Raw genomic sequence first — 24,896 nt, forward strand, 5'->3', positions numbered from 1 at the left:
GGGGAGGCCTGCCCTCGTGTTTGCTGAATGACACACTGTGTTGTCAGAATGTCAGAATGTCATGTTGGGCTGTTTGGAGTGCTCCCCCCCCTTACACCCCCCCCACCCCACACACACACACACACACACACACACACACACACACACACACCTCTGCATATTGTACGCTGTCAATCTCTGCTTCACCGTCATAATGATCATGAAGCAGAGGACTGCCGGTGGACTTTGTACAAGGTCTGTGCTTCACTTATGGTAGCAGTAGCAGCGACCTAGCTTAGCATAAAGAGTGAAGGTGTAACTGGAAACTAGCTAGCCTAGCTCTTTCCAAAGATCACATATATTCTCTTAGCAGTGCGTCCAGCGGTGGAACAAAGGAAACAAGAAATAACTCTGTGTTGTCTTTGACCACGTTGATGGTTTTATGATCCAAACGAATGTCCGGTCCCAACGACAGCAAGTATGAGTACCAGTTAGTGGTAGTTAGTGGTAGTGGTCTTTATGAAGTCCCATCCAGTACGTCGGGTTAGTATTTGATGTTAGTGAAAAGAGTTCTGATGGTTCTTTTCTCGTCTTTTCCTCAGATTCCCGGAGTTTCCTGGACAGCATGAACCACGCCGCCGGCGGCTCCGCAGAGGGAGAGCTGTTCAGGTCCGACGTGCCGGTCACTCCCGCTTCCTGTCAGAGGATCTTCGGCTCCATGTGCTCCATGTCATCAGACATCGGCCCCCCTCGCACACACAGACAGGTACGCGCATCCGGTCCGTTTCTGGTGTTTGTACGGCGGCGTGCCGTGTAACGGCTGGCTAATGGCGCCCTCCCCTTCTTCTCTTCTGCAGCTCCACTCCTCCTCCTGTGTGGCATGACCGAACTCCAAACTCCCTGAACTCCCCGTATTCCCTCCAGCCCTCACCTCCCCTCTCCCTCAGCACTCCCAATGCCCACAGCTCTCCCCGGGGGGCTCTGAGAGGCCTGGGCGGAGGTTCGGGGGTCCGCAGGGAGACGGACAGCGCCGACTTGTCCTCGTTGTTGTTGGGGAACGGCGGCCTGGAGCACAGCCTGCTGGAGGCCATGGAGGGCCTCGGGAGTCTGAACCTCGGGGGGGACGGGGGCCTCCCTCCACTGCTGCCTGAGAAGAGGAGAGGGGGTGAGGGGGGGGAGCTTGGCTCCCGCTCCCCGTCTCTAAGCGGGTTTTCCAGCCCTCACAGCGGCAGCAGTCTCAGCATCCCTTTCTCATCCTCCGTGACCCCCGACCCCCTCAGGGGCCTCAGTGGGGCCCCGTCGCCTGGACCAGGTATACCGTCACAGAGTATTGTCTCTCTGTCTCTGGGGTTAACTGGTTTATTTCATTCCCTCTCTCTCTTAGAACCGGCTAAACTAAATGACAGAAAACATCATTCTGCAGTCCCTCAAGAAAACCGGATCAATCTCAAGAGTCTTTATTTCATTAGTTGTTTGTTTAAACCTTTATTTAAAAAGGAAACAGAACTCTCTAGTCCTGGCTAAAATAAGCAGATACTATTATATGATATACGTGTCGTTACTATGAACATAATTCAGTCCAGAAATACTTTTATGCTAAAGTCAAATAAACAAAAGCCCACAATAAACGATAGTTTTGGATTATTTGGGAGACTTAACAGCAGCTTGTCCTTTTTAGAAACATCGTCTCGGTTACGGTTTGAGGATGTAAATCTGAAATTTTGAGAATAAAGTTGGAATTTAAAGAAAAAGTCATATTACGAGAATGAAGTCAATTTTACAAATAAATAGTCAGATGAGAAAAAGCCATAATGCTATATTTTGAGAACAAATATTGCAATAAATGTGTAATATTTGGGCCACAGCCAGTCTCAACCTAACGTAGAGTCTTAATCTGTGTCTTGCAGACTTTGGCAGTAAGCAGGACACTGTGAAGTTTGTTCAGGACACGTCCAAGTTCTGGTACAAGCCCGACATTTCCAGAGACCAAGGTAAATATTGGTGTTGGACAGGGACAGGCGGAGCCAAGCGGACGCTTCCATGCAGATGATAATAATACGCTGCGTGTGCAGCATGAACGTGATGATTCTAACTTTAGCTTATCTCCGTCTCCCTCTTCCTGTTGACCTACTGAGCAGCCATCACGGTGCTGAAGGACAAAGAGCCGGGCTCGTTCATTGTCAGAGACAGCCATTCATTCCGCGGAGCGTACGGGTTGGCTATGAAGGTGGCCACGCCCCCTCCGTCCGTGTTACAACAGAGTAAGAAAGGTAGGCTTCCTGCAACTATGTTTGTCTCTTATTGGGAGAATATATATATATATATATATATATATATATATATATATAAATATATATATATATATATATATATATATATATAAATATATATATATATATATATATATATATATATATATATAAATATATATATATATATATATATATAACACCTTCAAGTCCAACACAAAAGAACGCATCACACCTTGACATTGTTGTCAGTGACGTTGTACAAAGTGATTTACTGCATTTCATTTTTGAAGTTCTTTTTTCTCTGAAATAGATTTTCTGAGCCACTGATATGAAAGGATTTAACGCTTTTTTCTATTCGTATCATATTGTTTAAAATGTCCTAAAGGTTCCATCTACTAGTCAGCAACAACACATCTCTGCACATGTACCAAAATACAGTAACATATGCAGACACTCTTCTGTTTGTTTCTGCAGTGGGAGACCTGTCCAATGAGCTGGTGAGACACTTCCTGATAGAGTGCACGCAGAAAGGAGTCCGTCTTAAGGGCTGCCCCAATGAGCCCTACTTTGGTGAGAATACTGGATCTTTACCACGACAAAGAAGAAGAATCATTTATCACCTTATGAAGAATGAAACAACTCTGATACGGTTAATCAAAGAGTGTTGAACACGGGGTTTATCGCTCTCTGTATCAGAGTTATAATGCGGTGGTTTCATCTGCAATCGTGTTTATGAAATGTTTATCTGCACGTCAGATAAATGGTGTTTTATCGGTAGTTATCAGGAAGTTACTGACTTGTAAAACCAACAGGAGATGAAGAGGAATCAGAACAATATTTCCCTCTGAACTGGAGCGGAAGAAAAGCAGAAAATTGCATCAAGCAGTAATACTAACTGTTAAAAGTACAGTACAAGAGCTCCAGAATTGTTGTGCTATTGGTGGAGTCACACACTGAGCTGACATAGTGTCGCCCTCTACTGGGCGGCGTGATGAGGCGCAGCTGGCTTCCTCGTTCCAGCGTTATGCATGGTGCGTCTGGATAGTGAAATGTTTATTTTGTATTTGTCCTGCCAGGAAGCCTCACAGCTCTGGTGTGTCAGCACTCCATCACCCCTCTGGCTCTGCCCTGCAAACTCATCCTGCCCGACAAAGGTAAGCAACGAGAGCTCACTCCTTTTCTAGAGAAAGACCTATTATCACGCATAAATACACAACTTTCTCACTAGGATTAACCAGAAAAGAGACAAAGCTCACATTGAATACTACACTTCAACGGCAGAATAAAACTTTGTGTGTGTGTGTGTGTGTGTGTGTGTGTGTGTGTGTGTGTGCACGCCTGGTACAAAATGCCTCGTTTGCATGCATGGATGAAATGACGTGTTTCTCGGTCAGTGAACTGCGTGTCGTTGCTCACAGACCCGGTGGTGGAGCTAAACGACTCGTCTGCACAGACGGCAACAAACTCCGCGGCTGAGCTCCTCAAACAGGGAGCAGGTACGGGTCAGACACCAACACGCGTTCACACACATCACACACCTGTGCGCTTCTTTTTGACTTGTGTGTGCAGGACATTCACGTGTTATCGACACACACCCTGCATCAGTTGGAACATAAGTACGCGAAGCGCCGTAGCTCTGTTTCAGGGAATACAACTGGTCGATGCTGATTTTAAATTTCATTTTGCGGTGGACTGCTCTTTGACTTTGTGCGTTCCTGTGTGGTGCTGTGTGTAGCGTGTAACGTGTGGTACCTGGGCTCCGTGGAGCTGGAGTCTCTGACGGGACACCAGGCGGTTCAGAAGGCCACCACGCTGACCCTGTCCATGGACCCCCCTCCGGCGTCCACCGCCGTCCACTTCAAGGTGTCGGCGCAGGGCATCACGCTCACTGACAACCAGAGGAAGTGAGTGTGCAGACAATTAGAGTCCCGGCAGAGATACGAGGGGGGGGGGGGGGGGGGGGGGAATCCATCGCTCACACACAGACCGTCTCCCGTTTGTTCTTCCTGCAGGTTGTTTTTCAGGAGACACTACGCGGTCAACACCGTCATCTTCTGTTCTCTGGACCCACAGGGCAGGAAGTGAGTATCGCATCGTAGTTATTCATATTGACAGTTAAATAAAAAGCACGTCTCCTCCTCGGCTGCACAGCCCTCTTAAAATGCAATCGACCGGTAAAGACAATCACCGTTTCTCCGTTCATCATTGGGCAGCATTGATTTTTTTTTTTTTCCTTCATGCACAATTTGGGAAAACCCACTGTTGTCCCTTCAGAACAATAAAGGAGATTTATATTGAGACATCAGATCAGATATGGAGGGCTTTATTAGTGGCAAAATAGCACAAAAGGTCTACTAGGGAATCATAATACATATTGTTTCATACATATTATATAAGATGGTTGCAAAAACACACTCAAATTGGAATAGTGTATTTTATTATTTGACAGGTCTTTTATATTTGATGTAATATTGATATCTATATGCGATGTATATATATATATATATATAAATCTTTAATAACAGTGTGGTAATGTGTGTTATTCTGTCCCAAACAGATGGACGAGGGGCAGCGCTTCTACTGCAAAGTAAGAGCTTCATGTATTGTATGTGTCGCCACCTTCATTGTAATCGAAATGATTCTCCATCCAAGATCTGTCTTTAAATATGAAGCATATATATATAATATAATATTAATGTAATATTAAACACCCTGTTGGCTGTAAAGAGATCTGCAGTAAGGCTGGGGTCAGCTTGAATTCATGTCAATGTCTGTGCTGCAGTGTTTTCATGGCACAGATTATTGAGAATGGTCAGCAGAGACGTAAGAGGTGGATATAACAGACATAATAGACGATGGAAAAGTACATTTAGTTGCAGGAATCGTCTGAGAAACAGAAACTACAAGCCTTTTTTACGGTGACATCTAAAGCCCGCAAAGAGTGATCCTCGAAGAAGTGTTGCTTTAAAGACGCTGAGCTTCTACCTGCTATCTCTTGCTGAGCTCTTGAACGAGCGTTCCCGTCTGTCTCCGTCCCTTTCTTCCAGGATCTTTGGATTCGTAGCCAGGAAATCTCAGAGTGAGACTGAAAACATCTGCCACCTGTTTGCCGAACACGACCCCGAGCAGCCGGCGAGTGCCATCGTCAACTTCGTCTCAAAGGTCATGATCGGGTCACATAAGAAGTGAGGAGGAGGAGGAGGAGGAAGACGCTCGCTGCGGAGCGAAGAGCCTGGACTGGGGATCAACCTCCAAACCCCATCGTTGCATAAATATGAGTGTCGATCCAAAAAAAATATATATAAACAAGCTCTTCCTCCCAAGAGCCCCAAAAAAAACCCCTCCTCTAAACCCACAGACTCCAGCACCCTGGTCCTGGTGGTCCATCCGGACGGATAAGCGTGTGTATTTTGTACTGACTGCACTAAAGGATGCCGCCACCAGAGGGAGCCAAGACTGTCATGTATAAAGTTAAACTCACAGCAGGCGGCTTTAAGATGGATCCTTGGGATTCTTTTTTCTTCTTAATAAAATGTGTATAACATCAGACCCTTTCACCGGGCGATCTAGTGTGAAAATCAGATTCCTACTTAATCGGACTGTTCCTTCAAGCATGCTCTACATGTACTATATGCTGACTTTGCTTTCTGCTGGCAACACGACACATGTACTTCTGATCAAACCTGGAGGATGTCTGATATTCTATAACTATACTATAACTCTAGAAGCTTTTTATTGTTGGTATCAACATGACTGTTGTGAACGCCTCAGGCCCATTTATGTACGTCGAAACAAAACCAATGATGTCGTCACATGACAAAGCCAGTAATGTGGTCGCCTTGTACTTAAGATGGATTTATTGTGTTTATAGTATTTATCCCTTTTTACAGACGGAAGTCTTTTTTTTTTCCTTTCCTAAATATACTTGTCATATATTTTTGTATATTAACATAATGTACATTAGGTTGAACGGCAGTGGACCTTAGAATTTATATGTTTATTTCACATATTGTTGAAGTATTTCACGTACCAGTAAGATACTACATAAGCTGCCCACGCATACTTGTTGTACTACTAATACAGATGTCAATATGTTCCTTTCACAGTAAACTCAGCGCAGATTTATGGAGAGTTATTGTGCCATGAAAAGCGATTTTTCTCTAAGAGATCAAATACAGCCACTGTGAGACATGTCACAATTAAAGTCCACCTCACTATTACCCACAACTCCCTCTGTTCATCACAGGCGTCTGGATTCACCGATTGGTAAATGAGCGTTGATCATTGATGTTCTGCTGTCCAGCCTTGCAGATTGTTGTGTTTTATTTGACCGTGTCTTATTTTCATGATGAGCTTTTTTTTAATGTTGATTTAACAGATATAAAAACACAATGTGGTGGTGGTGGTGGTGGTGGTGGTGGTGACCCGACCCGACTCATAATCGCCACGAGATCTGCAAATAAGTTCATATTGTCACAGCGACACTTCTTGGATTCACACAAACAAAAAGCGTTAGAAGAAGTAAGGCTCAAAGCAACGTGTACAAATGGTGATTATTGCTCTGGTTTTGAGACATCGACCTCCTTCCACTGCGCTATAATGGAGCAGAATGACATTTTTGGTTTAAATTTGAATGAAACGATCAAAACCAACAATGTGTCCATGTCTCAAAACGTACCAGAACCTGTGGCTCTCAGGCCCAAGCACATTCGGTGCTCTGGTGAGCATTCGGGGCAGCAGGACAGTGTATGGATGCATGGAGTCAAAATGAACTACAGTGTTCATGGTGATGAAGGAACATGTCACCCAGAGATCACTGACGGCTTTTTAGTAGTTTCTGGACAACGAGGAAGACGTTATATCTTTGAGACGCACACGATTATCGGTTTCCTTCTTCTCACTTCGTTTGTTGACAGTAAGTCATGCGAGTTTAACACGAGCGATTCAAAACCCCGACCAACAACAGTGACACTGTTTGCGCGTCTCGATAAACTAGATGTGAGCGAATATGTTCTGTTAGTGTTTTTGTGGCGAGCTGACGCTTTAAAATCTAAAGTTGCAGTTTACAGTTTTGCTAATAGATGGCAGTGATCAGCCACCAAATGTCACGCGTCATAATAATGAATCCAAGTCAGCGAAGCTCTCGTTAGACTGCACAGAACTTGAAGGTGTTTTGAAGGTAGTTCTCTTCCTCACTCGCTTTTTACACTCACACATGTTTTATACCAAGAGACAGATGGAGCTGAGCAGGTCCACACATGCAGGAAGAACCACCACTCTGGAATAAACTTGGCAATGTCAAAGTATATCCAAGCTTGTGTGTGTGTGTGTGTGTGTGTGTGTGTGTGTGTGTTTGAGAAACCGAGGGGTGTGCACATGGCAGGGACAAAACGGTGGTTTAAACGCCTGACAGGCCTCCAGGTGCCTCGTAGATGTGCTGATCCGTCTGTCTCCAGCCTCTCTGTGTGTTAGTCGAGGCTCTGAGAGGCCGGGTCATCAGATACCAGTTCTTGAATGAGGCTTTATTCAGGTTCCTGGTCTCTGTGGAGAGAGCCGAGGAACTGGAAGTGGGACAGATAGACGTGGGGACACATCCCAGTCCTGCAGGGCCTGGAGAAAGAGGGACAGCATGGGGGGAGTAGAGAGGAGGGGGTGTGTAGTGATGGTGTGTGTGTGTGTGTGTGTCTGTGTGGGGGGTGGGGGTGATGGAGGTGGTGGTGGTGAGGGGGGTTGTCGGTGGATGACCTCACCATTACGGGAAACTTTCCCACAGCCTGCACACAAAGAAGGCCGTCAAAAGGTAAAAAGGATGAGAAAGAATAGAAATTTAACACAGTGTGTAAAAAAAAAAAGGAGGCAAAGTGTGGAAGAGCGGTTAGTCGCTGAGAAAGAGGCTCTTTCGGAGGGGGAGTCGTCTTCCCTTTTCAGCGACTCAGAGATTCTTCGGGGTTGATAGAGGCCTGAGAGAGAGAGAGAGAGAGAGAGAGAGAGACCGGCTCACAGCAGCAACCTTCAGTCTGGCTCCTGTCCTCTCTCTGCTGAGTCACCCCGCCGCCATTTTGTCCCGAAGCCGGACCTCTGCGTGCACTTCCTGCCGCACACTTCCTGTCAGGCAGAACGCCAGCACCTGGCGGCAGTGGCGGTTTTCACAGCCGCCGCCGCCGCCGCCGCCGCCGCCGCCGCCGCCGCCGTTGTTGCTTGGGACGACATCACATTCCTGGCATCGCTCGCTCTGAAATGCTGTTTGGAAACCCAAAGTCCGGCTTCCGTTCGGGAATGCCTCCCCTCACAGAGTCCCTCTCAGCCTCTGATCCCCGGCCTCCCCTCACTTTATTTGAGTTAGCTATTTAAAGCCCGTGCTAAGTGCGCTGCTGCTCCGGCTGCACAGCGGAGCAAACACACACACACACACACACACACACACACACACACACACACACACACTAGAACCACAGCGGCCCACAAATAATCCCTCTCCTATTTTTGATTCGGTGGGCTGAGGGGTCGCAGCCTGCGGGGCCGACAAACGTAGCGCTTCTTGTTTCATTGGCGCACGTCATGTGGTCAATGTGTGATCAACTTATCGCGATATGAAGGTTTTACAGCGGCAGAGAAAGTAGTGCTATCACTAAGTACACCGTTTATCGTAGGTGAACACGTTTACTCAAGTATTTGTACTTCTTCTGCTAAACGTTCCACATTTCAGTTCATTTAGCTGGTCGGCTACTTTATTACCGCTAAATTCTAAATGTGCAACTTTGAAAGAAGACAGAATTTTAAGAAGTTTCACCATTTATACATTTTCATTTAGAACTAGTGTCATTTTTAATCTCTACTTTTGTAACAGAAGTACCTATTTGTTCAATATCTCTGTGCGTATTATAATGTTACATCATTGACAAAATATGCTGTGACATCATAGAAATTGAGATTTCCTGTTCAGTTCATATCGTTCTTTCTTTGAATCTCTTTTTGAATCGACCATTGAGCAGCACTGCCATACGGCAAAATCAGATCTGTAGGATTCTTGTTTCAATGTGATGAAAATTCAGGTATTTTGCCAAAAAAAACACCACACTGATGTATCACTGGTCCCTCTTGGTTACTGCTCTACAATCCATGCTTCCCCTTAATGCCCAACGCACCTGTCTGTCTGTTAACTTAATGAGCAGGAAGTCAGAGTTACTCAGCATCGTCTTTTATCAGATTTATGATTATGACTCTTCCAACAACAGCAAAGCATGAACGCACCACAGAAATATGGTTCTAATACGCCGCAGCATAATAAACTCTTACCACACACACACACACACACACACACACACACACACACACACACACACACACACTCACTCACTTGCTCGCCAATAAAGATTTCTAGCCTACGTGCTCTCAGGCACATGCTGAGAAAGCAGTGCCTTTATGGCCGGTCTGTTCATTGCATTGTCTCTGTATAACTGAAACACACTGTTTCACACACACACACACACACACACACACACACACACACACTGTTTCACACACACACACACACACACACACAAAAGGCCTGGCAACTTGGGTATCAGCGTCAGTCTTAATGAACCTGTCTCCAGGGGGCGGGGCCGGGGTAATGTCCCACACAAAGAGCTCCCGCTGGGCCAGCGAGCCAACCAGAGGCCAACAGATTAACTTGAATTACATCAGCATCCCCACAATACACCTAATGAGGGAGGGATTATGTATGTATGTGTGTGTGTGAGTGTGTGTGTGTGTGTGTGTGTGTGTGTGTGTGTGTGTGTGTGTGTGTTGGCTCTCATGCTATTGCATCACTAATTAAATGCGATGACTCACTTTTGCTGATTCAGTGCGCGCTCAGCTGCGCAAGCGGACGTGTTCTGGAGAGGCGCATCTTTGCGTCCTAAAAACGGCCCTGATCATTCATTTCATATCACGCTAACGCTGGATCACGTGACTGTGTTGTTGACGTGTGCTGAGGACACTAAGGATTATCTTCAACTCAGCTCTATGGAGCATCGTAGCGTCTTTCAGATCTGTGTTTTTGGTTTTGTGGCATTTAATAAAAGTGTAATATCCTGATAAACCCACTACAGAACCTACTCCACAGAAAACAGCTGGTGAACAAAGCATTTAACGGCAAATAACCCAGATATTGGTGCATCTCATGCAGACGCTAAAGGGCGCTTTGTGCCACTTCCACCCCATCCATCGCGGTGTACAGACCCACTTGCTGGTTGACCTTTGACCTGCCGCGCACACAGTTTTTGTTGGCGCGTTGAGGGACTACTTTGACTCTCTAAAACTAAAGTAAAGAGTAATTCCCCTTTAAGATGGCAGAATTGACACGCTAGCGTGCTGTGTGCAGCGGAGTGGTGTCTTTGTGCCACTTCCTGTCTCTCTCCACAGGGTTTTATTAGACCCGACGTACCTCTGGGTCACGTTTCAGCTATGGGTTTTTTTTTCCATCTTCAGTTTCAGCCTCGTTCTTTCTTCTTCTCTCTTTTATTTCCTGTCTTTTATTTGGATTCGTCTGTGCACTTAAAAACTTTACAGAATGTGGGAACAAAGCGGTGCGTCTCCATGTGTCTCCTGTGGACAGAGACGCGATGCTGCCTGTGCTGCTTCGGTCCTCTGCGTCCAGCTCTCTTTGCCCCATCAGTATTCTCATTCAGCATTTTCTACCTCCTGAGTTGTTGTTTTTTTGGATGCCATGACCCAGATTTCTTTCTGTCTGCTGTCAAGGAAAGAAAGCAGAGACCTAAAGAGGGAGGGGGGGGGGGGGGGGGGGGGCCGGGCCAGAGGGGGAGGGACTCTATAGTCAAATCAACAATTAAAATCAATGCAGTGATTAATTGAAGAAAGGGAAAGTAAGTAAACTCTGAGTGGAGGGAAAGAGGGTGATGGACTAAATGAGAGGGGCAGACAGAAATAGAACAGGGTCGTTTGGGTTGGCTGCACAGTTTAGAGAGCCTCCAGTATCTGCGCTCGCTGCCCCACATCTCTCCTGTCACACCCCTCAGATTGAACCAGGAGTTGCCCTGGGTAACGGGGGGGGGGGGGGGGGACGAAAGGCATCCAACTGGCCCCCACGAGCCTCTAGTGTCTGACCCCTATAGTGGAGAAACATTACGAGACGGCAGTTCATGTTGAGGAATGATGATCACCTTCCTCAGTCAGATGAACCAGACGAGCAGTATTAGCCCGCCGATCGGCTACACACACAATTTACAAATCTCCTTTTTTTTAATTCAAGAAAAGAAGCCAAAGTTCTCGAATCATAATCACAAGCAGCCCACAAGAACATTGCCTAAATATAACGTGGTGTGAATTGCTTTAACTTCATATTCAATACAGGAACAGTCTCGTCTAAAATGAGTCAATAACATCGATAACATTTGATGCCAGCTTGACCGTTTTCTGTATTCTTTCCTACAGACACATTTGGGTGCTTTTTTTCTGTGGCTAGATGTACAGATATGCCCCCAACCCCCCCCCTCCATTCTCACAGAGGTTTGCCATTCCTTAGAAGGATTTTAAATGTAGTTCAGTTTTAGGGAGCTCTGCCGAACAATGTCAGTCAAACCAAAGTCTGGACCAATCTTCTACCTAGTGAATAGAACTACAGTGCTGATTATACTGAGAACACGGAACAGACTGACCAGCACCAGCTGACGCTCATATTCTGTAGGGTTCTCCTCATGTAACCGTGGAGGAAAATCAAACCCAAGTTAAGTGCAGTTAAGTGCAGCATGATCTGTTAATTTGTTTAGATTTCCTCCTTGAGTCCTCAAAGGCATCCAGTGTTACATGCTGGCAGCTCACCAAAATACCTCCCAAGAATACTAAAGTGATTGTTTGCCCGTGTAAACTGGTGCCTATGTCACAAATATAGGATTGCTAAATTTAGGGTGACCAGATTTAGTATTACTAAATTATCAGGACTGCAAACCCCCTTCTGACTCTAAATCAAGTCTTCTGAGGTAAAAATAGCTCCTCTGGATCTCACTTATTTTTGCAGCTAACTTAATAATCCTGCCTTGTGAGACGGGCCTCCGGCACTCAGATCAAAGAAAACAAACTACGGGCGTGAGCGTGTCCTTGCTCTGCCGTCCACCGCTCTGGAGTGTTGAGCTTACCGAGGTTCACCGTGATAATTACCAGATGTGTTCCTGAAACGGCTAATTTGTCTAACAAAGTCTCATACGAGGCTGCTGGATTAAACCCCACCTCTGTCTCTCTCTCTCTCTGACCCCTGCTGACTCCAGCTTCTCGTTTTTGTTTTTTGTACCTGGAACAGCTAATTGTGTCAAACAGGACTGATGAAATCTCGCTGTCGTCTTACTTTACTCATCACTGAACAGAGGCGAGTATTCAGGCCGAGTCCAGACAGTGTCAGTTGTCAGCAGGTCTCTCCCTCCTCCTCCAGACTCCCTGGCTGTGTGTGCTGATGATGTCATGCTGCAGCGGGGGGGGGTGGGGTGGGGGGGGTGGGGGGTGTGTTCGGGTAACAATGATGGCTGAACCCTTGACCTTCTGGTCGTGACCTTCTAGCACAGAGTCACCAGCCGGGTGGAACCTCTTTGCAGCAGCGGGGGGGGGGCGGCAGAAGAGCCCTCACGTGGCGACTAGCCTGCTGTTAGCATTAGCACGGGCTAAAGACCCCCGGGAGTCTCAAACCCGAGGCCAGAAGGTCAGGGGTCAGTCCTCGAACCAACACCTCCTTTTCTGAGCGCTGGCATACCTGCATACAAAGCCCGACCAACTGCATTTCTGCACACGAAAACAACAGCAAGAGAGAAAAACAGAAAAACAGAGAAACACAGGTAACCTGATGCACATTCACACACTTCAGCGCGTAGACTTATTCAAACACAAATACAAGTATGCATGCACGCACACACAATCCCATCCAGGTAGGGTTACCGCTAACATAAACATCTACACCCAAAGAAAGCAAAACACCCTCTTGGGGACACATTCCTGTGTCCTAAGCCCTGCCACAGCTCAGCGTCTTGTGTGACCGGGACACATGGGCTGAGTTTGGGCTAATTCAGCACCTGGGAACCCCTCCGCTCTCTTCCTCCAACCCTGTCTAACTCCCTCTTTGGGAACAAACCCAGCCTTGTGCAACTCCCAACAATGTCAGTGACACTCTACACTGCCCCATTGCCACTAATTGTTAGCTCACAATGCTTCCTGGTATTGTGTTCAACAATGCCCACTCTGAATAGAGAGTCTAACCTACTTGTATTGTCGCTAATTGGTTTCTTGAGAGGAGTAGAAAATGGGGAGAGAAAGGGAGAGAGGAGATGTTGGTAATGGACTGCAGTTTCATTGGAGTCGCCAGTAAATAGAGTTCACAAAGGGCTTTGTGGGGTCGAGGGCCGAGGGTCGGAGGTGAAAAAGAAGAGGTGCACCTGCACTCTCCACAGGCTGACAATGAGCTTATTCAGCCTCTCCGCCCAGCAGAAGCACGGAGGACCGAGGTAGTGGCCAGACACACACACACACACACACACACACACACACACACACACACACACACACACTTAAACAGTCAGGGCAGAAATAAAAGAGAGACAGAGGGAAGGGGGGGGGGGGGGGGGGCGTTGAAAAAGACTGTATCTTAAAGAGAAGTAACTATTAATCTATTGTTCTGGGGAATACATATTTATATTCCTTTGTAAACTAATGACAGACAGAAGAAAAGAGAAGTGAAGTGTCAGAAACAAAGACAGAAGAGAAGAGAATGGGAGTAAGAAATGATCGCAAAAGACAGGATGTGGAAAAGGAGGAGACAAAAATGGGAAGAAGAGTTGAAGAAGAGAGACAAAAGAGATGCAACGGAGAAGAGGAGAAAAGTACGAGGGAAGAAAATGGAGGCTAGGAGAACATGCGCATGCGTGCAAAACAAAGTTGTGTTTGGATTTGAATCACCCAGCAGACGGATAAAAGGCTGACGCAGAACAGGGATTTTCAAAAAGTTGTTTTATAACCTTTTTGCTCCATCGAAGTTCGTTTGCATTGATGCACTTTCATTTTTAGGAAACTGTTTCTGGGACCATTAAGGAGGTGAGCGCTACACGATTTATATCGGTTGAACATTAGGGGTCAGAGATATTTCTTAGGAGTCGGTGGAGAACAGAGCCAGAAGGAGAGGGAGTGACAACGAACACGACGGGATATGCTCTCTGTTTACTGGGTGCGAAAAAAAAAGACAAAAGTTTGCTAACACCACAGTGTGTGTCGGTCAGCACATCCTGTTTGTCAGTGCTGATGCTCCTCCCAGATAATGGTCGTCTGAAGGTGACGGGCTACGAAGTATTCAACAAACACAATCTGGAAAAGCAAATTATTAAGTCATTGACTAATATATCTAAAGCTAGAAGATGTGCAGTTCTTCTGTGAATCGTTTTTTTGGGTCTTTCAAGTCACGGCACTCACGTCCAACTAAAGCCACGAGTCATCAAGTCTTTTTTGTTTTATTCTTATTCTTATTCTTTATTCTTCAAGTCTGAAGTCATCAAATGTCTGACTTGAGTCAGATGCAGAAAGCTTTTGCCGGTAGCCAAAACACGAGCTGATAACCCTTCACAACATCGCTGCACACAGCTCCGCACCTTATAAGGACACGGAGCTCATGACCCTGAGCGTTCAATGCATTGAGGAAGGATCCTCTGTTGATAGGAAGAAGTGAACTATCCTCCCTTAATGAGCTGATTGGTATTTCAAGCCTGATGTTTGAAACTCGGGGGACTAATAACGGGCCTATATGTATCGTGTCAGTGTTCTCTCTTCGAGTCCATTTTTGGTATCTCTTCTGGTTGCCGGGCCCGGTTGTTCTGCATGTCTCGCTCTAAGGAATCTGCGCTAACTTTTTTAGAAACAACAGAATACTCCGTCTGTGTTTTAACTTCAATTTCACACAGATACACAAACCCATAAACATGCATACCGAGAGAAAACACACACACTGAGACACACACACTCCTGCCTTATATATATATATATGTTGCCATGAAGTCTCAAGGCCGTGTTTTTGTTTCCGTTGTAAACGTAACATGGGTAAATGCAGCCGCTGCTGACAGAGGACTCCAGGTGCTGGGGACACTCCCAGAATGTAAAGCCTGCAGTATTGAGTGGATACACTCGCAAGGGTATATGCGTTACACTGCGTGTAATGTATCTGTGTGTGTGCGTGTGTGTGTGTGTGTGTGTGTGTGTGTGTGTGTGTGTTGATGCATTGTGAAAACAGTTCTATATGTCTGGATCAGATCGTCCTGACTACACGTCAGGGTAGTGACGATACGACACGGAGCACAACACACTTATCTTTTCTCCCACATGTTTCCAATTGAGCGATAGATTGTTAATAGTGAAAACATGCAGGTTGGGGTTCTGTTGAGAGGCTGTGCTGGTGTGGGCAAGATGCTGCAAGTAGAGGTGAGGAGATCACCGTCCGTACGATTCATAGATTCATCAGTTTGTGAAACATAAGATCTATAAGATCTACAACGGTCTACAACGGTCTTACCACAATGATAATTATTTGATTCTTGGTTGTGGCGTATTACAAGTCATCAGCAGTATTCTGCCAGAAATGTGCGTTTGCATGTATTGTTTTTCACGTTTCTTCCGTACCAGAGGTTGCCACTTCATAATCTGATGAATCACTTTATTCAAATTGAGAATTTTGTGCAAGGATTTTGTATCTTTCTCATGGCGACGTTGGCGTAAAATATGACAACAGACAGTCAAAGCTTCATGGAAATATCCTGAAATTGCTTCTTTTTTTTTTCAGGCGAAAATTTGAATTTTCAATTTGTGCTGTGTGCCATCTTAATTTACTCTTAACCACTAACATACATACTGATATTTACACATATCAACACATCTCACAAGTGTTAGGGTTATTTTAATACCAAAAGTATTAAAATAGCCCTTACAGTTGCAGCGCTACACTCATTATCGTATGGACATGCTATTTTCGAGCTGAGGCCTAAAAAATAGAGCTAGGTGCAAGAGGTCAAGAACACCTAAATAGAAGCTTTGAATGATAAATAAAAAGGCCTACAGCCCTAATTACAGTACAACACAGATCTTTCTCTTCTTTTGGTGCGAGCGGTGAGAGATTTTAAGTGCAGCGGGGAGAAATCTGAGCTGAGCGCAGAGCGACATTAAAGCGAAGCAGCCTGGAAAGCGGCTGTAAGCGGAGGAGCGGAGGCGAGAGGAAGTTCTCACCGCTCCACTCGGGTACGTCGGGAACGTCGCCTTGTACCTCTGCGAAACCTGAGGTACTGTACCCCCCCCCCACCCCCCCACCCCGTACACCAGCAGGTTGACGATTACTTCAACTCGTATGGATACGCTGTCCTCTTCCCCAGCGTCAACATCCTCCAGAGGTGGTGCATCCTGGCTACAGTTACTACCGCCTTCGTATCTGGCCAGTGTGTTTCGCCACACAGTCGACGGGTGTCGTGGACAAATGTGAGACGTTGACGAGTGAGACTGTGGTTCATGTGCCGCTTCTCACCATCATTTTCCTACCGGCAATTCATAATAACCCAGAATGCAATCTTCTTTTAACCAATTAGATTTAGATGCAACCAGACATGAAGCGTAGAGGTGGCGGATCAGAAAATGCTCATGTAAGTGGAAAAAGTAATCAGGATGGCCTTAGAAGGCACTGAGAAGAGAGCTTTATTGTCCTACAAGGACACTCTGCAGAGGAGAGTAAAACAGGCTTTCATCCTGGCTCTTCAAATTGTTCACAACCCCCCACTGGAAGATGTCGTGAAACACAAGTACTGGATCCACAGATAGAGAGAGAGAGAGATACAGTAGAGGAAATAAATGCAGCAAGAGTCGTTGAGGCAGGAGGGAGCAGAAGAAGAAAAAAAAAGACAGATTGAAAAAGAAGGGGGATGGGGGAAGGGAGTGCAGGGAGCAATAAAGGGGAATGGGTGAGGGGTATGTTATGAGGTTGTAGGAGAGCCAGTGCATGAGATAGAGAAAAAGAGTGGAAGAGAGAGAGAGAGAGAGAGAGAGAGAGAGAGAGAGAGAGAGAGAGAGAGAGAGAGAGAGAGAGATGTTGGTGCTTTTTAAATAGCCTACGTGGAACACCAAATCCCCTCAGCAGCACAAATCAGCTGACTGACTGCCACTTGCCAAGGCAGCGCTGTAGGTGGGGGTGGCTGGGAGAGCTTATAACTCTCTCCACTGACACATTCGCCGTGCAGAGACGAGACGGAGCTTTACCCGTGTTGGCCCTGGAGAACTCTATCCTGTCTAAACATAGACCTCCTGGTGCACTGGGGGAGGACCGGGCAGACCGGCACGGAAAGAAAGAATAAGGGAGATCAGCTGTCTTTCTCTGTCATTATTCATACGTTCACTTGACTTTGTGATCAGGCTGTGACGGTGCATTTCACAGCTTTATTCCACTCGTGCTATCACTCAGATCTGTCTTAAAGGTCTTGTCAAGTCATTTTTGTCCATTTTTCGAACTAAAACTTCGAGTAGGGTCGTGTATCGAACTTATCAAACAGAATAGCTCTAACGCTGAGCGTAGAAAAGTACTCAGAATGGGTCAGAGTCATAGTTTAGGAGTCAATACAGAGAGATTTCAAACTCATTAGTTGGCATACATTGTTTAAGACAGATATTTCTATTTCGCTGCTGTTCAAAAGAGAAAGGTCCTGCTCTGCAAACGGGGCAATTCATTCCTCCACATATCCTTTTCTCAGCCAATTATCTGTGTCTGGGTTGTGGTGGCAGGCAGCTTAAGGCCAAAAAAGAACCGGCTGTCCCACCGCGTCCAAAGGCAAAAGTCTTTATAGCTGTTGCTGACGGTAAATAGACTGCCATCGCAGAGACGGGAACTTACGCAATAATTGTTTAAATATGGCCTCGGCCCTCTCGGAAGGAAGGACACAATCGCTGCTTGAAGTTGAGCGCGATGAAGACATTTTCAACGGGAGCTAGGAGCGAGACGGCCGACACCTGCCGCTGCGTGACGGCGCTCCAACGGCGAGCGAAGAGTCGACCGATCCTGTGCTTTTGTTCTTTTCCGTCTAAAACGATGCCGGTGCTAACTAACTAATAACTTTACGTCAATGAGCGCTCGAGCAACACTTTGGTACAAATGTAGCTATGTAGCTGGTCACGCATGCATGGTGTTAAAACAGCCTAATAAGTGTCGAAAAACACAACGCACAAATACATTGGTGAATGATTTGCGTCTGTAAATCTGTATCTACATCTGTGCCTTTAACACATCATCATTTGAACAGAGGAACCTACTTGTGTGGATTCTTTCGATTCTGTTTCACACAAAATCCACAAACACAGGAAGCATCGGACTCGTTACGTGTCACATGACTCGCGTCTCACAAATAAATGAGAGTGATTTGCCTCTGACTTACAACTCGTAGGTCATCATTTGTAAATAAACACAAACAGTTGTACAAGTTTAACAGTTACATATTTGTTTTTTCTATGCGACATACATAAATGTTGCATTACCACCATCTACTGGAAAAGGCTTCGCTGAACTTTACTTCACTACTTTGCTATTTAACATTGTGTGTGTGACACAATGGCTCGATAAAACTGTCCAAAAAGTGGAGGTTAACAAATGTATTTCCTTTTAAAAAATGCTACAAATAAATGATGATGTATGAGTTTTAAATTAGAGTTACGCAACTCAACACTTGTTTGCCGATACAGCAATAGTGGAAGAGGGGTCGGGGGCGGGGCTTCCAGACGCCAACATGTACTTGTGTTACTTTTGTTGGAGTATCATTTTGGGGAATCCCTATAAGATGCTGTTTGATGATCCAACAAGGACTGTCAGACACCCAAACCGCCTCAAATGTCCCCTTTCGACGTGAGACGCTGAGGCTTTGCTGTACTCTACTATACACTACGCATCTTGACTCATGTTTTATTACCGACATCAAGTGCTTTTTGGTAGATTGAGATCACCTGAATTCTATGCCAGTTCAAAAAGTCCTACCAAGTCATTATTGCTCGTCCCGTTGGCAATCACAGGCCGTAGCTACAGTCATAAATATGTCTCCTGTGAAGGATTAGAAGAAATATGATTATGAAACACTCAGAAGGGATGGAAGATGGGCAACAAAGGGAGCGCTGAAAAGAGAGGGAACGGAGAGAAAAGGGCAATATGTATGTATTTGTTTTCTCTGTTTCTCTCACTCCGTCTCCCTCTCTGCTGAAGTCCAGCCAGCTTCCTGCTCTCCCAGAATAATGCTCGGTTTATGAGGCAGGCAGAGGGCCACGCTTTAAAAACAGGCACCGTCGTTTCAGCTCGCTCTTCTCCGTCCCTCTCCCGCTCCGTCGCCCTCCTCCGCTCTCCACGGCCAGTTCGTGGCATTTGCGTGCATGCCTGCGATGGTCTGACTGCAGCGGATATGAAGAGGCAGCGAGGTGTTGTGTCAAAGTGGAACCGCCATTCAGTCACGGCGGACTTCTCGCGTGTTTGGCCTCTTTTGCATTCCATTGTTACCTCCCCCCTTTCCCTCACTTCTTCACTCGGTAGAAGTGTCACAGTCTCGTCCTCCGCTTGGCGTGAAAGGTGACCGACGAATTGTCGCCCTCCACTCCTGAAATGTTGCCTTGAGACACGTCTCCAAATACGAAGGTCTTCAGACAACCTCAGTTCTTACCCTGCCGTCTTTCCCTTCTTTTCTTCCCGGTCTCGCCTTTGTCGGGTGACTAACATCTTGGAGGATGAGGGTGGAAAAAAATGCTTTAACCGCCCTTAATGAGTATCAGAGACGGGCGTGTCACATGTTTGTGATTCATATCCTCTGTTATCTCAAAGGCCTCCTTCAGCATTACACGAATCCCAAACACCATGAGGAAAAATGCGAAGGAGGCTGCTCCGAGGTTTGGCCAGGACCTTTGCTTCAAGTTGACAAAGTTGATCCAGCAGAGATGTGAATGCGATGATTAATGTGAACTCTGCTAATCTAAAACATGTCATACTCGCATGCACGTCCTGAAGGACTGGTGTGTTATTTCAAATCATTTTGGCTAAAATGACTTGGCTGAGACTACATTTTAGTACGGTGACATAACTGCAGATCAGCCTGTACTCAAGCTGTATCATCATGAATCCATAAAGTAAATTGTTAACAGTATTTTGTTTTAAAAAGTGCAACGAGCTGCCAGCGCTTGCACAATGATTCACTGGTGATAATTTGTGTACACCAGTGTTTCTCACAGAACTGTGTGAGAGTGTGGTGTGTGGACCTCGGGTCCTCTAGGGGGGATGAACATGTTGTACATTTCAAAGTTAAATGCGTCAGTCTGGTTCAACATGAAGAGGCTAGATCTATGAAAACAATGTTTAATGTATCTCAATATATATAATGTCACACGTACGTATTATATATAATTCATGATAATATTACATTATTGTTTGTGCCTTTCTTTAAGCAACATCGACGAGTCCCGGGCCAGAGGTGCTGTGAAGCCGCTAACCGCCTTTACGAACCAGATGACATGCAAACAGGTTGGCAGGCATTGCTGTTGTTTCACTTGCCTTAGGGATAAGAAATCCAAAATAACTCAGAGGGGATTTAGCAGGCTGCTAATTAATGTTTATACTGCGCCATACAGGGAATGTCAAGTATTCATAATTTACAGTCGGCTAATTGATGTTTATACTGTTCCATGCAAGGAATGTAAAGTATTCATAGTTTACAGTTGAGGATTTAAGACCTAACCGCTGTTCTAACAGCTTCTTTAACTCTTAACCCTTCATGTTTCAAAGGTTTTTCTCTCCACATTCTGATTAAATATGTTCATTTCCCCTCTTATTATGATGTTGGAATCATCATGAAATAAGGTCAGAAGGTGTGTAGTTGTTGCCATGCCGGACATATTTGTGAAACAGACGATCAGGGTGGTGAAGTGTGACTTTATGCAGCGATCGGTCAGGTGTGTGGAGGTATGGAAACAAGGTTCGAACTCTCTCGAGCTTTATTTTTTTTCCAATCCTCACATAACTACTTAAACACCACGAATGTCTTTGAGGGAGAGATCGTCCCGACTGCGTTCGCCACGATCCCCCGTTTCAACAACCGTCGTGTCTTGTCCCCACCTTCGAGTGAGACGACTCAGAACACGTCCAAACTCTTTTTGGTTGGCGGAACCCTGACGGACGGTCCAATTGCATTACATCCGAACTAGTTCTTTTCAAGCATACTCACTACCTCTTGAGGTTAAACGGCGTTCCTTAAAGGAGCACAAAGCTGAACTTCAACCTTCCGCTCTCGTTTAGCAGTTAGAGAGTGAAAGCTTGACAACACGCCGGTACGGTCCTTTAGCTATATGACAAACTACAAATGACAGTCCAGGCATTCTCTCGCCGAAAAAACCCACAAAAGCATGCAGGCATGCAGCGCACTCATGTACCACTTGAGAGGAATGCGTGCACTCTAATCTGAACACACACACACACACACACACACACACACACACACACACACACACACACACACACACCAGATTCAAAGCAGGCATGCATCACACATATAGTGACTGAGTGGAATGACGTGTGAGAGTAAAGGCTGCAGTGTCCTGTCATCCTGCTGCGGAACGTCATAAAATGCACTTTGATTACATTCCTCGCTGACCCGGTCCTGTCCCACTTTCCATCCCGCTCGCCGCCACAGCGAGTGTTTTATGCACAGCCGCGCCGTTTTCATGATGCAGGGCAGCGATCTGGAGCCGGTGGGGGTGACTCACCCATGATGCATCCTTTTGATGTTCTGAGCCCGAGACCTCCCAACATTTTTATGTCCCACCTGCCACTTAGGTTAGATGTGTGTGTGTGTGTGTGTGTGTGTGTGTGTGTGTGTGTGTGTGTGTGTGTGTGTGGGGGGGGGGGGGGGGCATGGGGGGGGTATTAAGATAAAGACATGCAGAGAAGGCTGCAGGACTAGTGGGGACATGGACTCACTGCATGAGTGGCTAACATGCGTTTAATTATCTGTGAATTATTGCATGTATATGCACAGGCGAGGGGGGGGGGGGGGGGGGGGTGTTAACCCTTTGATGACCACAGCCCAGGTAGTGTGTATCAGGAGCGCGGAGGGGTTGCAGCATCTTATCGAAGCTTGGAGCCCGGTCCGGTCCAGACTGACCTCAGAGCTGGGGCCACAAACTGGGAGACGGACGGAGAGCCGGTGAGCTGGTGAATAACGCAACTAATGTGTTATTCTTTGCGGCAATGGTCTGTTTGAATGCATGACAACGACTCGTTTCTTTTCCTCACTCTTCATTCATGCAGGATGCCAACAGATCTCCAGAGACCACCGCAGTTAGATATACGTTTACGTGAACGAATGCTGCTGTGTGCAACCGCTCCACCCTCTTCTCTTCTAGCCATTGTTGTCCATTCATTTGATTCAATATTATTTCTTTCTCCTTTATTGTAGTTTCTTCTTTAAAGTGTTCTGTTTAATTTTACAACCATTCCAGAGAGCCATTGGTTCTTTTCTCTCTTTCCATCATTCCCTTCATTCTCAGTTTATGTTGATTCTTGGATCATTACATTTATGGTCAAATACATAAATGCAACTGTCTTCTTCTCTTTTTTTAAAACTGAATTCCCTTTTTCCTGCTATTCAGGCCGCCGTTGGTTTCCATTCAATTCTTTTCTGGACTTTTGTGTTTTGCTTCCTCTTCTTTCTGTTGTCTCTGTATCACTTTATGTATAGATCCAACAGACTATCCTGGTGAAAATGTATCGTCAAATACATAATTGGTACTGTGTTTTAGAGATTTCAGGATACAAAATATGCATTTCTATAATTCCAGGCAGTTATCTTTTTGTATTTAGTCTCTTCTTCCTCTTCTTCGCATCGTGTCTGTGTTGGTTCATGTAACAACACTGTGAAGAAAGAGATCTCTCTCATCTGACCATCCTGCTTAACTAACGACTAAATGCACCACCACATATCGAGCTGCGTGATCTAAGACGCACGGTGACAGCTGAAACGGTGTTGCGCGCTCTGATGTGTTGCATTCTGGGGGACAGAAGCGTGGAGGAAAAAAGAATAAGCCCGACTGTTTTCTGTTCCATCAAGCTACCAGATGATTTGACCAAAATGAATTTCTTTTTAACCCTTTGACTGCACAGCTCAGGAGGCAGGGCTTCAGCCCAGCTGCAGAGCGAGCCATTGGTTGCAGTGCGATGATTAACAGACTGCACGGCTTTGCTGCGATTGGCTGCTGAAACCTCCTGATCTGTCTCCACCAGTCCCCTCCAGTCAGGTGACTGTGACACGCTGCAAAATCAATGTTATCAATCTGTCCTCACAATCGGCAGGGCCGCCGCTAATAGGGAGTTGAACATGAATCAGCGCAGTAAATTGTTCCTCCTTCTCTCCTTTAGGAAAAAGCCTAATTTCACCTCCTGTTGCTTGTTTGCGATTTATTGCAGATCAGGTTCATCGTGAGGCAGTTTTGGGGATGGAATGGGTTATGAGCTGTTTGTGTTTCGTTCAAACTCTTGGCCTCACGAACACTGAATCATCATTGGATGGATATGATCGCTACAAAGCACTGCTGAGGCATAGACTTGTTTGTGACGTCTCTGGTTTCAGTCTGGCTCTCGAGCCTCGTCGTATGACGTTCTTTCTCCTCTCGCTCATCTATTTTGTCAGCAAAATGAATCCCGGTGAAGCAAAAGTACCTTGTAAATAATGTTGTTTTGACACAACCTGACGGGGAGTGAACTCACTGACTTCTACCCGTTTGCGGCGGGGGTGTGTATCAGTGTGTGTCTGTGTGCGCCTGTGTGCGTCTGGGTTCATGTGAAACCTCTTTTATCCCGATTCTGCACAGTTTGTGGTTTCTTGCGCAACGTAGACAATGTTTGTTCTAATCATTTAGACGTCTGTGTGAATCACATCGGATCAATTGTTTATCCCCTTCTGCCCTGAGACACACACACACACACACACACACACACACACACACACACACACACACACATACACACACACACACACACACACACACTGAAACACTTCCACACAGCGCCTGAGGTTAACCCGTCACTTCAGTTCTCAAATAACAATATATTCAGTAAATGTACTGAACATTACGAATATCTGAAGTCAAATGTCAGGGTGTTCCTATTACAGGTGTTTTCCTGACTTAATCATAGTCTATGAAATGAAGAAATAAATTCATCTGTTTGACATTTTGTGAGCTTTACTTTTGTATTAAATCATTTTAATCACCAGCCTTTGGTTTGCAGTGATAGAGGGATGCAACAACAGCAATAACTGCTTCATAACTGTGAAGAGCAACGATCATCTCTACACTTAAGGCTGGAACATGCTTCTCCAAAGTGCAGAAGGAGAACATGAAAAAGGGTCATTTTTGCTTGGCTGCTTCTTTTATACTTGAATTCATGTTTTCTTTTTTGATTGCGAGGAGCGACGGCGGGACCTGATCAGAGAATTCTACACAGCATGTATTCAACTCAGTACTGAGTGAAAGTCATCCGCGTTTTGGCAGCGACAAAGTGTTGACAAAGGTTGACCAAAAGTTAGATCAAATGTCTCGTCTGCTGTTCAAAGCTGACACTGCACAGACCACAACCGAAGGCCAGCTGACGGCTGA

General features: G+C 45.7%; 1 protein-coding gene across 1 annotated transcript in view; it reads left to right on the forward strand.

Moving 5' to 3' along the window:
- The window catches only part of tns3.2 (tensin 3, tandem duplicate 2), a 35,458-nt gene extending 29,007 nt beyond the window's left edge, over positions 1–6,451 (forward strand). The window contains 12 exon segments of the mRNA XM_068725081.1: positions 582–721; positions 723–745; positions 837–1,291; positions 1,887–1,970; positions 2,118–2,249; positions 2,706–2,801; positions 3,308–3,385; positions 3,650–3,727; positions 3,967–4,135; positions 4,244–4,312; positions 4,789–4,818; positions 5,279–6,451. Of these exon segments, the coding sequence (XP_068581182.1) occupies positions 582–721; positions 723–745; positions 837–1,291; positions 1,887–1,970; positions 2,118–2,249; positions 2,706–2,801; positions 3,308–3,385; positions 3,650–3,727; positions 3,967–4,135; positions 4,244–4,312; positions 4,789–4,818; positions 5,279–5,420 (1,496 nt within the window). The 3' untranslated portion in view covers positions 5,421–6,451.
- Positions 6,452–24,896: the final 18,445 nt, after the last annotated feature.

The sequence above is a fragment of the Cebidichthys violaceus genome, unplaced genomic scaffold (genome assembly GCF_023349555.1).
Source record: "Cebidichthys violaceus isolate CVI_PGR_0920_01 unplaced genomic scaffold, fCebVio1.0.p SCAF_33, whole genome shotgun sequence".
Classification (NCBI taxonomy): Eukaryota; Metazoa; Chordata; class Actinopteri; order Perciformes; family Stichaeidae; genus Cebidichthys; species Cebidichthys violaceus.